Source organism: Pseudophryne corroboree, chromosome 1, assembly GCF_028390025.1.
Source record: "Pseudophryne corroboree isolate aPseCor3 chromosome 1, aPseCor3.hap2, whole genome shotgun sequence".
In the NCBI taxonomy this organism is placed as follows: Eukaryota; Metazoa; Chordata; class Amphibia; order Anura; family Myobatrachidae; genus Pseudophryne; species Pseudophryne corroboree.
This window is the reverse complement of record NC_086444.1, coordinates 202665934-202682895: the sequence shown is the minus strand read 5'-3', so window position 1 is coordinate 202682895 and position 16962 is coordinate 202665934. Positions and strand designations below refer to the sequence as shown.

General features: G+C 46.0%; 1 protein-coding gene and 1 long non-coding RNA gene across 5 annotated transcripts in view; one reads left to right on the top strand and one right to left on the bottom strand.

Annotated features, from left to right (window-relative positions):
* MCTP1 (multiple C2 and transmembrane domain containing 1) overlaps nucleotides 1–16962 on the top strand; it is a 1810807-nt gene that overhangs the window by 1110609 nt on the left and 683236 nt on the right. For all 4 annotated transcript variants that reach the window (XM_063964020.1, XM_063964019.1, XM_063964022.1 and 1 more), the window contains 3 exons: nucleotides 15184–15286; nucleotides 15690–15791; nucleotides 16177–16251. In XM_063964020.1, the coding sequence (XP_063820090.1) occupies nucleotides 15184–15286; nucleotides 15690–15791; nucleotides 16177–16251 (280 nt within the window). The remainder of the gene's footprint in view (nucleotides 1–15183; nucleotides 15287–15689; nucleotides 15792–16176; nucleotides 16252–16962) is intronic.
* Nucleotides 1–16962, bottom strand: part of LOC135061039 (uncharacterized) — a 286241-nt gene that overhangs the window by 241563 nt on the left and 27716 nt on the right. The gene's annotated exons all lie outside the window — the stretch shown is intronic.

Below are 16962 nucleotides of genomic sequence, written 5' to 3'. Positions count from 1 at the left end.
CATTTCTCTGACGTCCTAGTGGATGCTGGGAACTCCGTAAGGACCATGGGGAATAGCGGCTCCGCAGGAGACTGGGCACAAAAGTAAAAGCTTTAGGACTACCTGGTGTGCACTGGCTCCTCCCCCTATGACCCTCCTCCAAGCCTCAGTTAGATTTTTGTGCCCGAACGAGAAGGGTGCACACTAGGTGGCTCTCCTGAGCTGCTTAGTGAAAAAGTTTAAGTTAGGTTTTTTATTTTCAGTGAGTCCTGCTGGCAACAGGCTCACTGCATCGAGGGACTAAGGGGAGAAGAAGCGAACTCACCTGCGTGCAGAGTGGATTGGGCTTCTTAGGCTACTGGACATTAGCTCCAGAGGGACCGATCACAGGCCCAGCCATGGATGGGTCCCAGAGCCGCGCCGCCGGCCCCCTTACAGAGCCAGAAGACAGAAGAGGTCCGGAAAATCGGCGGCAGAAGACGTCCTGTCTTCAACAAGGTAGCGCACAGCACTGCAGCTGTGCGCCATTGCTCTCAGCACACTTCACACTCCGGTCACTGAGGGTGCAGGGCGCTGGGGGGGGGGCGCCCTGAGACGCAATAAAAACACCTTGGATGGCAAAAAATGCATCACATATAGCTCCTGGGCTATATGGATGAATTTAACCCCTGCCAGAATACACAGAAAAACGGGAGATAAGGCCGCCGAGAAGGGGGCGGAGCCTATCTCCTCAGCACACTGGCGCCATTTTCCCTCACAGCTCCGTTGGAGGGAAGCTCCCTGGCTCTCCCCTGCAGTCACTACACTACAGAAAGGGTTAAAAAAGAGAGGGGGGCACTAATTACGCGCAGTATTAAAAATACAGCAGCTATAAGGGGAAAAACACTTATATAAGGTTATCCCTGTATATATATAGCGCTCTGGTGTGTGCTGGCAAACTCTCCCTCTGTCTCCCCAAAGGGCTAGTGGGGTCCTGTCCTCTATCAGAGCATTCCCTGTGTGTGTGCTGTGTGTCGGTACGTTGTGTCGACATGTATGAGGAGAAAAATGATGTGGAGACGGAGCAGATTGCCTGTAATAGTGATGTCACCCCCTAGGGGGTCGACACCTGAGTGGATGAACTGTTGGAAGGAATTACGTGACAGTGTCAGCTCTGTATAAAAGACAGTGGTTGACATGAGACAGCCGGCTACTCAGCTTGTGCCTGTCCAGACGTCTCATAGGCCGTCAGGGGCTCTAAAGCGCCCGTTACCTCAGATGGCAGATATAGACGCCGACACGGATACTGACTCCAGTGTCGACGGTGAAGAGACAAATGTGACTTCCAGTAGGGCCACACGTTACATGATTGAGGCAATGAAAAATGTTTTACACATTTCTGATAATACGAGTACCACCAAAAAGGGGTATTATGTTCGGTGAGGAAAAACTACCTGTAGTTTTCCTGAATCTGAGAAATTAAATGAGGTGTGTGATGATGCGTGGGTTTCCCCCGATAACAACTGATAATTTCTAAAATGTTATTGGCATTATATCCTTTCCCGCCAGAGGTTAGGGTGCGTTGGGAAACACCCCCTAGGGTGGATAAAGCGCTCACACGCTTTTAAGAACAAGGGCTCTACCCTCTCCTGAGATGGCCGCCCTTAAGGATCCTGCTGATAGAAAGCAGGAGGGTATCCTAAAATGTATTTACACACATACTGGTGTTATACTGCGACCAGCAATCGCCTCAGCCTGGATGTGCAGTGCTGGGTTGGCGTGGTCGGATTCCCTGACTGAAAATATTGATACCCTAGATAGGGACAGTATATTATTGCCTATAGAGCATTTAAAAGATGCATTTCTATATATGCGTGATGCACAGCGGAATATTTGCCGACTGGCATCAAGTCTAAGTGCGTTGTCCATTTCTGCCAGTAGAGGGTTATGGACACGACAGTGGTCAGGTGATGCGGATTCCAAACGGCATTTGGAAGTATTACCTTATTAAAGGGAGGAGTTATTTGGGGTCGGTCTTTCAGACCTGGTGGCCACGGCAACAGCTGGGAAATCCACGTTTGTACCCCAGGTCGCCTCTCAACATAAGAAGACGCCGTATTATCAGGCGCAGTCCTTTCGTGGGCAAGCGGGCAAAAGGTTCCTCTTTTCTGCCCCGTGACAGAGGGAGAGGAAAATAGGCTGCAGAAATCAGCCAGTTCCCAGGAACAGAAGCCCTCTCCCGCCTCTGCCAAGCCCTCAGTATGACGCTGGGGCTTTACAAGCAGAATCAGGCACGGTGGGGGCCCGTCTCAATGAATTTCAGCGCGCAGTGGGCTCACTCGCAAGTAGACCCCTGGATCCTTCAGGTGATATCTCAGGGGTACAAATTGGAATTCGAGACGTCTCCCCCTCGCCGTTTTCCTAAAGTCGGCTTTACCGACGTCTCCCTCTGACAGGGAGGCAGTTTTGGAAGCCATTCACAAGCTGTATTCCCAGCAGGTGATAATCAAGGTACCCCTCCTGCAACAGGGAACGGGGTATTATTCCACACTGTTGTGGTACCGAAGCCGGACGGCTCGGTGAGACCGATTCTAAATCTAAAATCTTTGAACACTTACATACGGAGGTTCAAATTCAAGTTGGAGTCACTCAGAGCAGTGATTGCGAACCTGGAAGAAGGGGACTACATGATGTCTCGGGACATCAAGGATGCTTACCTTCGTGTCCCAATTTACCCTTCTCACCAAGGGTACCTCAGGTTTGTGGTACAGAACTGTCACTATCAGTTTCAGACGCTGCCGTTTGGATGGTCCACGGCTCCCCGGGTCTTTACCAAGGTAACGGCCAAAATGATGATACTCCTTCGAAGGAAGGGAGTTTTAGTTATCCCTTACTTGGACGATCTCCTGATAAGGGTAAGATCCAGAGAACAGTTGGAGGTCGGTGTAGCACTATCTCAGGTAGTGTTGCGGCAGCACGGTTGGATTCTCAATATTCCAAAATCGCAGCTGGTTCCGACGACTCGTCTTCTGTTCCTAGGGATGATCCTGGACACAGTCCAGAAAAAGGTGTTTCTCCCGGAGGAGAAAGCCAGGGAGTTATCCGAGCTAGTCAGGAACCTCCTAAAACCGAGCCAAGTCTCAGTGCATCAATGCACAAGGGTTCTGGGAAAAATGGTGGCTTCCTACGAAGCAATCCCATTCGGCAGATTCCACGCAAGAACTTTCCAGTGGGACCTGCTGGACAAATGGTCCGGGTCGCATCTTCAGATGCATCAGCGGATAACCCTGTCACCAAGGACAAGGGTGTCCCTCCTGTGGTGGTTGCAGAGTGCTCATCTTCTAGAGGGCCGCAGATTCGGCATTCAGGACTGGGTCCTGGTGACCACGGATGCCAGCCTGCGAGGCTGGGGAGCAGTCACACAGGGAAGGAATTTCCAGGGCTTATGGTCAAGCCTGGAGACATCACTTCACATAAATATCCTGAAGCTAAGGGCCATTTACAATGCTCTAAGCTTAGCAAGACCTCTGCTTCAAGGTCAGCCGGTGTTGATCCAGTCGGACAACATCACGGCAGTCACCCACATAAACAGACAGGGTGGCACAAGAAGCAGGAGGGCAATGGCAGAAGCTGCAAGGATTCTTCGCTGGGCGGAAAATCATGTGATAGCACTGTCAGCAGTGTTCATTCCGGGAATGGACAACTGGGAAGCAGACTTCCTCAGCAGATCAGGCAATAGCTGTAGACGCTCTGGTAACACCGTGGGTGTACTGGTCAGTGTATGTGTTCCATCCTCTGCCTCTCATACACAAGGTACTGAGAATTATAAGATGGAGAGGAGTAAGCACTATATTTGTGACTCCGGATTGGCCAAGAAGGACTTGGTAACCGGAACTTCAAGAGATGCTCACGGAGGATCCGTGGCCTCTACCTCTAAGAAGGGACCTGCTCCAGCAAGGACCCTGTCTGTTCCAAGACTTACCGCGGCTGCGTTTGACGGCATGGCGGTTGAACGCCGGATCCTAAAGGAAAAAGGCATTCCGGATGAAGTCATCCCTATCCTGATCAAAGCCAGGAAGGATGTAACCGCAAAACATTATCACCGCATTTGGTGAAAATATGTTGCGTGGTGCGAGGCCAGTAAGGCCGACGGAGGAATTTCAACTGGGTCGATTCCTACATTTCCTGCAAACAGGAGTGTCTATGGGCCTGAAATTGGGGTCCATTAAGGTTCAAATTTCGGCCCTGTCAATTTTCTTCCAAAAAGAACTAGCTTCAGTCCCTGAAGTTCAGACGTTTGTAAAAGGGGTACTGTATATAGAGCCTCCTTTTGTGCCTCCAGTGGCACCTTGGGATCTCAATGTAGTTTTTGGGTTCCAAAAGTCACATTGGTTTGAACCACTTAAATCTGTGGAGTTAAAATATCTCACATGGAAGGTGGTCATGCTGTTGGCCCTGGCCTGGGCCAGGCGCGTGTCAGAATTGGCGGCTTTATCCTGTAAAAGCCCTTATCTGATTTTCCATTCGGACAGGGCGGAATTGAGGACTCGTCCTCAGTTTCTCCCTAAGGTGGTTTCAGCGTTTCACCTGAACCAACCTATGGTGGTGCCTGCGGCTACTAGGGACTTGGAGGACTCCAAGTTGCTAGACGTTGTCAGGGCCCTGAAAATATATGTTTCCAGGACGGCTGGAGTCAGAAAATCTGACTCACTGTTTATCCTGTATGCACCCAACAAGCTGGGTGCTCCTGCTTCTAAGCAGACTATTTCTCGTTGGATTTGTAGTACAATTCAGCTTGCACATTCTGTGGCAGGCCTGCCACAGCCAAAAATCTGTAAATGCCCACTCCGCAAGGGAGGTGGGCTCATCTTGGGCGGCTGCCCGAGGGGTCTCGGCTTTACAACCTTGCCGAGCAGCTACTTGGTCAGGAGCAAATACGTTTGTAAAATTCTACAAATTTGATACCCTGGCTGAGGAGGACCTGGAGTTCTCTCATTTGGTGCTGCAGAGTCATCCGCACTCTCCCGCCCGTTTGGGAGCTTTGGTATAATCCCCATGGTCCTTACGGAGTTCCCAGCATCCACTAGGACGTCAGAGAAAATAGGAATTTACTTACTGATAATTCTATTTCTCATAGTCCGTAGTGGATGCTGGGCGCCCATCCCAAGTGCGGATTGTCTGCAATACTTGTACATAGTTATTGTTAACTAAATCGGGTTATTATTGTTGTGAGCCATCTTTTCAGAGGCTCCTCTGTTATCATGCTGTTAACTGGGTTCAGATCACAGGTTGTACGGTGTGATTGGTGTGGCTGGTATGAGTCTTACCCGGGATTCAATATCCTTCCTTATTGTGTACGCTCGTCCGGGCACAGTATCCTAACTGAGGCTTGGAGGAGGGTCATAGGGGGAGGAGCCAGTGCACACCAGGTAGTCCTAAAGCTTTTACTTTTGTGCCCAGTCTCCTGCGGAGCCGCTATTCCCCATGGTCCTTACGGAGTTCCCAGCATCCACTACGGACTATGAGAAATAGAATTATCGGTAAGTAAATTCCTATTTTTTCAAACACAGCTTGTAACATGGTAAGCAGGAGCTGATTGGCTGGTACTTTATATTTCTCTACTTTATCTCTCTCCACGGCTTAGTAAATAGACCCCTAGACCCCAATGTCACTGCATACTTTCCTCTAGTCTTGTGAGGCTAGAAATCCATGTGAACTGGTGTTTAAGTGGGGAAAAAAAGAGATCCTTGATTCTTACCCTGATTGCTGCTGACATGTTATTATTCAGAAGTTGGTATGATGAAAAGTGTTTAGCAATAACATCTTATTAGCCAATCCCTATGTGCTTTATATTTTATATCACCTATATTTAACTTTCAAAAGCTAAATAAATGTGCGTAAATTCTGCCTTATTCCTTCGTTTGTTTATGTAGTGTAGTGTTTATTTTAAAGGTATAAGATTTTAAGATTAACTCCAGGAGAGAACTCGTCAAAAGCATTCAGCTTTCTTATTTAGAGGTATTAAATGAGTCACAAGACTAATTCAGATTTACAGCCTCTAAAGGGAAGCCTCTAATATGATTTTGCTTACTTATTACTTGCTGTAAAAGTGAGTGGATGTTATGTTTCACCAACCTGAAGTTCTGGAAATCAAATATTCACTCATATAAAAAGGCAGAGTTTAAATATTTCCATCCGTCACACAGTAAAATAAGTTTTCATCAGCTTGTAGCTACCGAATGAGAACAAGATTTACACAGCAATGTCATGCAGCGTTTTATCTGCACAATGTGCAAGTCTGAAGTTTTTTTTTATTGTCCTTTAACGGAAAAAGAGAAACGTGGGTGGAAATTAAAAGCAAAGTTTTCCCTAATGCACCTTTGCATTATGGGGGTTATTCAGAGTTGGTCGCAGATTTTGCGACCATACTACTCACATGTTAGGGGTTGCCCAGCACGTGGGGCAAGGATGCCCAGCATGTGTGGCACCGCCCCACGCGATCGCAATTCAATTGTGATTGCATCGAATAGAGGTAGACCACTGTCTTCGCAGCATGGCTGCATATGCAGTTGGTTCGGCGCCATGTTTTCAATCGCAAGAAACACATGTGTCATCATTGGGCTGCCTTAAAAACGGACATCACATGCCTGCGATTCCTGCCCTCCTCCGCGTTGACACCCCTCAAATGCCCATCGCCTGTCAATCATGACGTGATTGCATCCTTCCGGGATGCGATCGCATTATGATAGTCTGCACATTGTGTGTGCAGGCGGCAAAACCATGGCCTCCAGAGCGATCACAGCCATTGTCATCAGCTCTGAGTAAGGCTTTCTGTTTCCTTATTCAATTATTTTAGGAGTCCCTAACATCCCATGCACTTTGGTGTATGATACAAAACAACATGTCATAGTGGAATTGGTTGGAGGTGGCAACAATTTGGGCCTTTGACAGGTTTTGCCCTTTCCCTTTTGTTTAGGGCTGTGTGATCCAGTTTTCTCTGGTAAAATCTTACGTTTTGCAATCAGGGCTGCCATCACGGGGGAAGCTGCATGGACTGTCATCCTGGACTCTTACAGCAGGCTGGTGCACAGGGAGAACTCCATAAAACAAGTCTTCCCTCTCTGTGAATCGTTCCTGCAGGTCCGCAATAATCCATCTAAATGTAACGTCACGATGTGTGACATTACATAGGCGTATAGTGGTGTGGCAGAATCTTTTTTTTATTTTGGGGGGGCTGTCTATTTTGCAGAGTCGTAACTAGACCTTTTGGTGCCCTGTACCCCCCCCTCCCCCATTTTTTTCACTAGGGTCATAGGGCGCATACCTCGTGGTGAAGGAGCATAACAAGATTGATCCAAGAAAGCCCATGCTATGATGCTACTACCAACATTATTTATATATATATATATATATACCGTATATACTCGAGTATAAGTCGACCCGAATATAAGCCGAGGCACCTAATTCTACCACAAAAACCTGGGAAAACTTATTGACTCGAGTATAAGCCTAGGGTGGGAAATGCAGCTCTAGCCGTACACAGCCCTCAGTGCCAGATATGCCCTCATAGTGCCAGATATGCCCCCACAGTGCTGCCAGATATGCCCCCACAGTGCTGCCAGATATGCCCCCACAGTGCTGCCAGATATGCCCCCACAGTGCTGCCAGTTATGCCCCCACAGTGCTGCCAGTTATGCCCCCACAGTGCTGCCAGATATGCCCCCACAGTGCTGCCAGATATGCCCCCACAGTGCTGCCAGATATGCCCCCACAGTGCTGCCAGATATGCCCCCACAGTGCTGCCAGATATGCCCCCACAGTGCTGCCAGTTATGCCCCCACAGTGCTGCCAGATATGCCCCCACAGTGCTGCCAGATATGCCCCCACAGTGCTGCCAGATATGCCCCCACAGTGCTGCCAGTTATGCCCCCACAGTGCTGCCAGATATGCCCCCACAGTGCTGCCAGTGCTGCCAGATATGCCCCCACAGTGCTGCCAGATATGCCCCCACAGTGCTGCCAGATATGCCCCCACAGTGCTGCCAGTTATGCCCCCACAGTGCTGCCAGATATGCCCCCACAGTGCTGCCAGATATGCCCCCACAGTGCTGCCAGATATGCCCCCACAGTGCTGCCAGATACGCCCCCTCATGATGCCAGATACGTTCCCTCCCCAAGTGCCAGGTATGCCCCACAGTGTTGTTACTTACCCCTCCGTCGATCCCGCGCTGTCTTCTGGAGGGACACGAAGCGCACAGCACGCGCCTCTCCTGTGTCCCTCCTGCATCTTCGGCGGCCGCGGCGGGTCTATTAAAGGAAGTGCCGGTTCGTGATCAGAGGTCACGAACGGGTACTTCCTGTAATAGAACCGCCGCTGCTGCCGCCGGAGATGCAGGAGGGACACAGGAGAGCCGCGCGCTGTGCGCTCCGTGTCCCTCCTTCACACTGCTCTGCCTCTGCCTGTCACTGACTCGAGTATAAGCCGAGGTGGCTTTTTCAGCACAAAAAAAAGTGCTGAAAAAGTCGGCTTATACTCGAGTATATACGGTATATATATATATAATATAGGGATGTTGTGGCGGCACTCAATCAGACTTGGCAACTGCGATATATTCAATTGGTTTATTGGGCCAACATGTTTCGGGGATAAGACACCGTCCTCAGGGCCAGACAATCCTCAAAATGCATAGGCATCACACATTTATAGACAGCATTACAAACATTAACACAAACCCTACTCACCTGCTCCACGGCGCGACCGCCCGCCAGTCCGTCCAGCCACACTTCCGCATCGCCGTCATCTGAGGTCACGGTGCGCCGCGTCGCAGGAGAGTTCCCATGGCAACCAGCCGAAGCTGGACGGGAGCTAGAAAACAATAACAATAAACATATAATACCTTAATGGAGTGAAAAATGTTACATATATCTAAAAAGACACCCCACAAGACAGCCACTAATGGAATAGCAACAATAGCTGGTTAATGCACAGATAATCATTATCTGAGTTAGTGTCAAAACTTCACACAAATAGGGCATAAGACCACTAAGAACTTTGTAATAATATGTCATAATATGTCACCACTATGTGACCATCCCTGTCTGAAGGCCTCCTAGCTCTATTACAAGCTAAGGTGATTATGTAACATAGGGCTATCTACAGAAAGCATTGTATCCCTAGGTTTTCGTTCAGTCCCCTGGGAGACAATGTCCCCAGCGTATAGATCCACCTAGATTCTTTCTGTAATAGTATCCTATCACGATTACCACCCCGTAACAAAGTCGGGACATGGTCAATTAGTATGGCCCTAATACTAGCCACATTATGGCCAGCAGTGAGGCAATGCCGTGCAAATGGTTGTTCACTAAAGCCCTTTTCATGAGCTTTCTTGATGGCACTCCGATGTAGTGCCATCCTCTCCCGAAATTGTCGTATGGTCTTGCCCACATAGGCAAGACCGCAGGGACAGGACAACATGTATACAACATGTGTTGTGGTGCACGTTAACCGATGGTGAATTTTTATTTTCTTGCCCGTGTGGGGGTGGTGGAAGGTGACACCCGTAATCAATGTGTTACATGTCGCGCACCCTAAGCATCTAAAACAACCATTCTTAGTCCGCAAAAAATGGGATTCCTGATTCTTAGTGAGGTTGGTGATATCTAGCTTAATTACATAATCACCTATGTTACGACCTCGGGTATGGCTGGGTAATAGAGTGGTATCAGACAGGGATGATAATGCCTTATCTGATTGAATGATCGGCCATAATTGTTTTGCCTTTTTAACTACCCTGTCTGTACCTGTAGTATACTTATTCACCCAGGGAAGCCTATTGAGTCCTGACTTATTGTTTTTAAGGCCAGGACATAACGTTTGTTCTCTGGTCATATTCAACACTTTATGCTTAGTCTTCTCTAATTCCCTCATCGGGTACCCTCTTTCTGCAAATTTCATTAGCATCCGATCCATGGCTTTTATCGTCTCCTCTGGATCTGAAGTGATGCGACGTACCCTTAGGAATTGCGAATAAGGCAATCCTTTACGTAAAGAAATAGGGTGAAAGCTCTGGTGATTTAATAAAGAATTTCTATCAGTGGCTTTGACAAAAATAGATGTGGGCAAAGCTCCCTCTTTAACTGTAATGGTGACATCAAGGTAGTTGACTGTGGTATCATCAACCACATAAGTAAACTGAACCTCATGGCGCGTTTGATTATGGTTTTCCCACAGGGCCACCAACTGCTCTCTTGGGCCACGCCACAGGACCAGTAAGTCATCTATAAATCGTCTGTAGTAAATCACATTCTGAGATACCTGGGGATTCAAATTAAACATCTGGGTTTCTACCAGGTGCATAAATGCGTTGGAGTACGACGGGGCCACTGCTGACCCCATCGCACACCCGGCTAATTGTAGCCAAAAACCCCCATTATATACAAAATAGTTTCTCTTCAACACCTTATCCAGGAGTGACAGGAAGAAGGAAACCTCCGGCCCCTGGTATATGGGGTTATTTTCAATAAGTTGCTTCACCGCCTCTATACCTGCATCATGAGGGATGCATGTATAGAGGCTCGTGACGTCCGCGCTACATAGCTGTATCCCCTCGGGTAAGGGACCTAACGTCTGCAGTTGAAGCAATAAGGACGTGGTATCCTTAAGGTACGAGGGCAAAGATTGGATACAGGGATTTAAAAAAGAATCCAAATAAATGGATATGGGATGGTACAAAGACCCTCTGGCCGACACTATTGGGCGGCCAGGAGGGTCAACCATGGTCTTATGGACTTTCGGTACCGTATAGAACAACAGTGTTCTAGGGTGATCTGTAGTGAGCGCTAATGCAACCTCTAAAGGGATGATACCCTGTTCTTTAGCGCTCTTCAGTAATAAATCTATCTCAATCTTGTACTCTTTAGTAGGATCTTTACCGAGTCGCTTGTATACTTCTGCATTGCTGAGCTGTCGTCTGCACTCCTTAACGTAGTCATCCAGATTTTGAATGACTATAGACCCCCCCTTATCCGCCTTGCGGATGACTATATCTCTCCGTTGTGACAGTTCCTTTAATGTTGTCATCTCTTGCTTGGACATATTAGGACGGGGTGGCAGGATTTATTCTTGATTGCCTTCCCTTTCCAGCATTCGTATAAATGTGCGGATGGATGGGTTCAAGCTGGGAGGATCAAATTGCGAGCCAGGCAATATTCTCTGTAGTTGGGGAGGGATAACAGGGGCTGGCCGCTCCTGGATACGGTCATTGAAATGTTCCTTTCTTTTTAATGTCCTGTTAAGCCGGTAAACCTCTACCTTCCATTCTAGTGGGTCAGGAAAAGTTGTGGGGACATATGACAATCCTTTGGTTAATGTCCGATATTCCAGGTCAGAGAGCGGGGTTGACGATAAGTTAAACACCAGATCCTTTAATGACGAAGCGTTTTGCGAGCGTAGGATCCTCTGGTTTTGCCTCGACCTCCGCGTCCTTTGCCGCAACCTGGAGTTGGAGTGCGATTGGATCGGGTTTGTATTCCCTGTGGTTGTTGGCCTAAAGGGAGCGGGCCTTCTTGTGTAGATGTATTACCAGTGGCGTATTCGGAATCGCTCGCCGATGTGCTAGCACCCTGCTGCTGTTCTCTACGTCGGCGAGTTTGTTGTCTGCGATTCGGATATCTCTGATCCTGAGATGGGCGTATGCTGCCCAACCATGGGTAAACTTGCCGCTGTTCATAATCCCTTTGTACCGTCTTCAGTTTGTCTTTTTTAAAACGGATTAAATCTTGACGGTATGTTTCCATCTGGCCACTGAGCTTAGCTATCCAGTCAGTCTGGGTGTCAGTAGTGAGGCTCGGCTTGTGCTCAGCTTCAAAAGATTGTATTTGTTCTTTGATAGCATTGAGCTCCCTCGTGGATTCCTCCACTACTAACAACATGAGGTCCATGGAGCATTTATTGAGCACTGCAACCCACCTACGGCAGAATAGTGTGTTATATCTACCTATCGTTGGTGAGTTGCGGATCCTGAACCCCCGTGGTATCAAATTGCTCCTATAGTAATCTGACAAGGAGATGGCATGATACATAAAGTCGCACTCTCTTTGCTTCATTCTTAGCAACTTGTTATACAGCTCCTCATTGGTATTAACCACAGGTTCATCCTCCAAACGCCTTTCCACCAGGATAGCCTTTGCCTCCGCATCGGAGAAATTCAAGCGTTCACAACAGTATCTTTATCTTGCGCCTGACTCAAAGCAGCAGAACGGGAGAGGTCCCTGTTGAAAGACCTCAATAGCATACCAAATAAAAACAATTTCCCAAGTGCGCTAAATAAAAGTGTATCTACAAAGATTCTTCCAGTGTTGTTTCCGTAGGTGAGAATTGAGTACTGTAGAAGATTTGTGTCTAGGAACCTGTAACGGACACCCCTTTATCAAGGTGCGAGCTCGAAAGGGAGTATCTTCACAAACTAAGCTGGAAACTCCTGACTGACAAACCCAATGCGTTTCGTCTTATCGACTTCATCAGGGGTAACGAATATAAAAAAAAAAATAGGTTTGCTTGCCATTAATGGATTTATATGTGAAGAATCACAACCTTGGATATAAGAATAATAAAAAATCTCTTATACTGGCTCCTGATAGGAGCTTTCCTAGTGATTCCTTTTAGGAATCCTGATGATCCTGGATGGAAATTTCTGCCTTAAAAATAATAATACAAGACTCCTTTATGGAGCTTCTTATGGGAACTATTGATTGAAGTTCCCTTTAGAGGTACTGGCAGTCAGATTTTGACGAACTGCCTGAATAAGATATCCAGATCTTGTATTCAAGACTGTTTCTGATTCAGGTATTGGCCTGTATGCAAAATACTTCAAGAAAATATATAACTGATTTGACAATCAAAACGCAATGTAACTTCCTCAGTGGAGCTCACAGAATGGATCTCCTGAGAGATTTTGGCTGTGTGTGGAAGTGGCTCCACTGAGGAAGTTACATTGCGTTTTGATTGTCAAATCAGTTATATATTTTCTTGAAGTATTTTGCATACGGCCTGTCAGGATTTTGATACCAGCCCCAGCTTCTAGTGTAACTGACACTTGGCTGTAATAGGGTGTTGTCACATAGGGGTAAATATATGAAGCAGTGATAAGAGTGGAGAAGTGAGCCGGTGGAGAAGTTACCCATGAAAATTACCTACATTGTGTGTGTTTGTTCCCTCTCTCCCCCGACACACAGTGGACTCCTGCATCTCCGCCACAGGAATTGCAGGCCATTAGACTGCAGAGTTGTTATTATATAAACATAATTGTCTTTGTCCTGAGTTGTGAGGTCACAAAAGGTGACATCATCACTGGCGTTTCTATAATGGGTGCAGTATGTGCGGTGCACACAGGCCCATGAGTCCAGAGGGGGCCCCCACCGCACACACTGCATCCATTTTTAAAATACCCCTCCGAAGTCCAGCGCCGGCATCCGCAGCGCTATTAGTACTCCGTGAAAATGGCTCATGCGCAGTAGATAAATCTCAGGAAATATGGCCACCGCGCCATTTTCCCGGAGATCTGCGCATACGCAAAAGAGACTGAGCCCTCTAGTGCTCAGACTCTACAGCGCTCCGGGCAGAGAGGAGGGGGCCCAAACGGAGGAGGCTGAACACGGGCCTCCTCCTCTCTTAAAACACCCCTGGACGCCATGCCGCGTCCGAGCCGTCCATGCAGCTTTGGATGATGAGTTCAAATTGAGCTGCCTGTCTAGGCGACAGCGAGCCTCAGTAACGATGCTTGGGATCGCGCATCGTTCATCGTTTACTGCGTACACAAAGGGCAATATAGTAAACAAAATCACTCAAATGGGCGATGTTGTTTACTATATCGACTAGTGTGTACGGGCCTTTAGGTTCTATGTTTGTTTATAATAAATATTGTTATAATTTGTATAATTTGCCCTGTTTTGTAGCGTTTAAGTACTGTACCTCAGTGAATATTACCATAGATGCCTTGCAGGTTCCGTTATTATTTGAATAGATGTATGTACTTATTTGAGCTTTTGTTTGAGTATACAGAATTTGTGGGCGCTGCTACTACCATTGGACAACTCCCTTAATTCATTGCAATTTTTCCTTTTTTGCTGTTAAAATACTGGTCATTGGGGGTAATTCTGAGTTGATCGCAGCAGTAAGTTTTTTAGCAATTGGGCAAAACCATGTGCACTGCAGGGGGGCAGATGTAACATTTGCAGAGAGAGTTAGATTTGGGTGGGTTATTTTGTTTCTGTGCAGGGTAAATACTGGCTGCTTTATTTATACACTGCAATTTAGATTGCAGATTGAACTCACCACACCCAAATCTCTCTCTCTCTGCACATGTTATATCTGCCCCCCCTGCAGTGCACATGGTTTTGCCCAACTGCTAAAAAATTTCCTGCTGCGATCAACTTGGAATTACCCCTATGGTTTTGCCCAACTGCTAACAAAATTGCTGCTGCGATCAACTCGGAATGACCACCATTGTACACACATTTCAAGGGTTCATGTCAGCTGATTTACAGTACCAAAGTAGTCAACTGGTTCATGGCATCTAACATGTATGTATATCTGTGCTAAGCAGTTATTCCCTACACTGTGTGGTCAGCGCTGCAGCTCAGGAGCTGCAGCCGTTGTTGGTGACTGAGAGCTATTGCTGTAATTTACTTAAGACACATGAACATAACTATCCCAAATTCACATTATTCACTCCCTTTTGTCCTTTTATAACTTGAGTTTGTTCGCTCATAGATCCCTTTTAAAACATTTAGTGAATACATTGCTTTATGTTTCCAGTTTCTATACAAATCATTTACATCATCTTGTCAGAGTAGTTTATTATTCTTGCCCTTGGTTATGACTGAGGTCAGATCTGTGCATTGGACATGATTGTACCTATAAAGCAGCTTTGTGTCTAATCCAAGGGCAATGAAAATAAACAACTGTAAAAACAACTACTGAAGGCAGAACTGTAAAGCAATATATTTAGTACAAGTAGAAGGATGACATGTACCAATAAATAATAATAAAATCTAAAATAAATTAAAATAACCTGCCGGCATGGAACCTTTTTAGCGTATTAAGGAAAGAACAGTAATACCCATGAACTTAGTGTTATGAATGACAAACTGTTTATTGGCTTTGTTCAGTATCGACCATATAATTAACATTGCATTATTTTCTTCTCCCTATGTTTTCTCCATAAAGCAATGTCAATGATATCCACTCAGTCCTTGAAGTGACAGTCTATGATGAAGATCGAGACCGAAGTGCTGACTTCCTGGGCAAAGTTGCTATACCCTTGCTGTCTGTAAGTCTCATTCACCTGCCATACATCTCAATGTTTGTCTCACCCCACGAAGAAAAGAAAAAAATCTCTGTTCAATGTCACTCAGTTCTCAACCTAGATTTGAAATGTCACACACACACACACACACACACACACACACACACACACACACACACACACACGCAGACAAAAAGAAAAAAACAATAATAAAATTTAACACCCTCAGTCCACGACCATGTTGAATCCCACGGTAGTTAATTTTTCCTGACAGGCTCGGTGCTGGTAATGAACAGGTACTTGTCAGAATTGCCACAGTTGTTTTGGGCTCCCTGTCAGTTTCAGCAGCTGGGGGTCAGAGGTGGACGGGGGGGTGTATTCAGTAGAGACCACAAGACAGACGGCTGTCATGTCTTTCTTCCCACAGATTCAAAATGGTGAACAGAAAGCCTACGTCTTGAAAAACAAGCAGCTGACAGGGCCAACAAAGGGGGTCATCCATCTTGAAATAGATGTGATTTTTAATGCTGTAAGTCAAAACTTTGTTTCTTTTCTTCTTTTGCGCCACTGTTAAAGAGCTCAGTCCCTTGAATGCTTCTGTCCCAGATCTTTAAAGTATATGTGATCATTCAAATAATTGTAACCTCTACGCAAGTGAAGGAAACAATACAGTCAGAGCATGGCATCCCCTCCCCACATATTACTATTCAGCTGTTGTTCCTACCAGTGACACTGCTCCTGTTAAGTATGCATGTGAGTTACCCTCCCTTGGTATTATACATTTATGTCCTTTATACTGTTGGCTTTTGTGAATTTTAAATCAGGGTGCATGTGCCGGTCACAGATTACAATTAAGATGGAAAACCGATCGTTTGTACAAGTTGCCTTTTACAAATATATATTATCATCTGCAGGTAAAAGCCAGCATGGCTACACTTCTGCCAAAAGAACAGAAATACATTGAGGATGAACCCAGACTTTCTAAACAGGTAAACAAGCCAGGAGCCATTGAGGTTACTGATATAACAATAATTATAAGCTCACGCCTTCCGGGAGGAGGAAACAATTGCACATAAAAGTATATTTCTTTGATTTTTAGAGTGTTATAGAAAAACTCATTTAATTCAGCTGTTTTGTTTTATTGTAGTTTGTGTACTTTTTGGATGCTTCGTTATGCTAATTTTGTTACACAGAAACTAATTATCAAACCTAATATTAAATTGTCATAGTTCTGAGACTTGACACATCACCAATTATTCATGTTAATTATTAAATTGACAATATATTCTGAACTCCTTGCAGATACAAGTTGCTTTTGAAAAGACTTTTAAACACTAATTTACCTATCAATAGCATTTCTATAAACACATATTTGCAGTGAATCTTGGTTAGCATTTATAGTATGTGATTCTTTTAATAAGGCTTCTCTTTGCACATGTTGTGTGAAAATATAATAACAAGAGTAAGATGGAACTATACACAAGGGAGCAGATCTTTTCAACACCATCCTGACAATGTACCTCAATCATAACTTAAATTATGCCTGTCTCAGGCTGCGTAAATAACGGAATTGTATAGAACCATCTGATGCTGGGGGGCTGGGAGGTTGTCATAAGGACAAATATCCTATTGGGAAGACCAGGTTTAGAATAACCAGGATGATCTCACAATAAAAACTTGTACAATGTGGTCTTGATTCT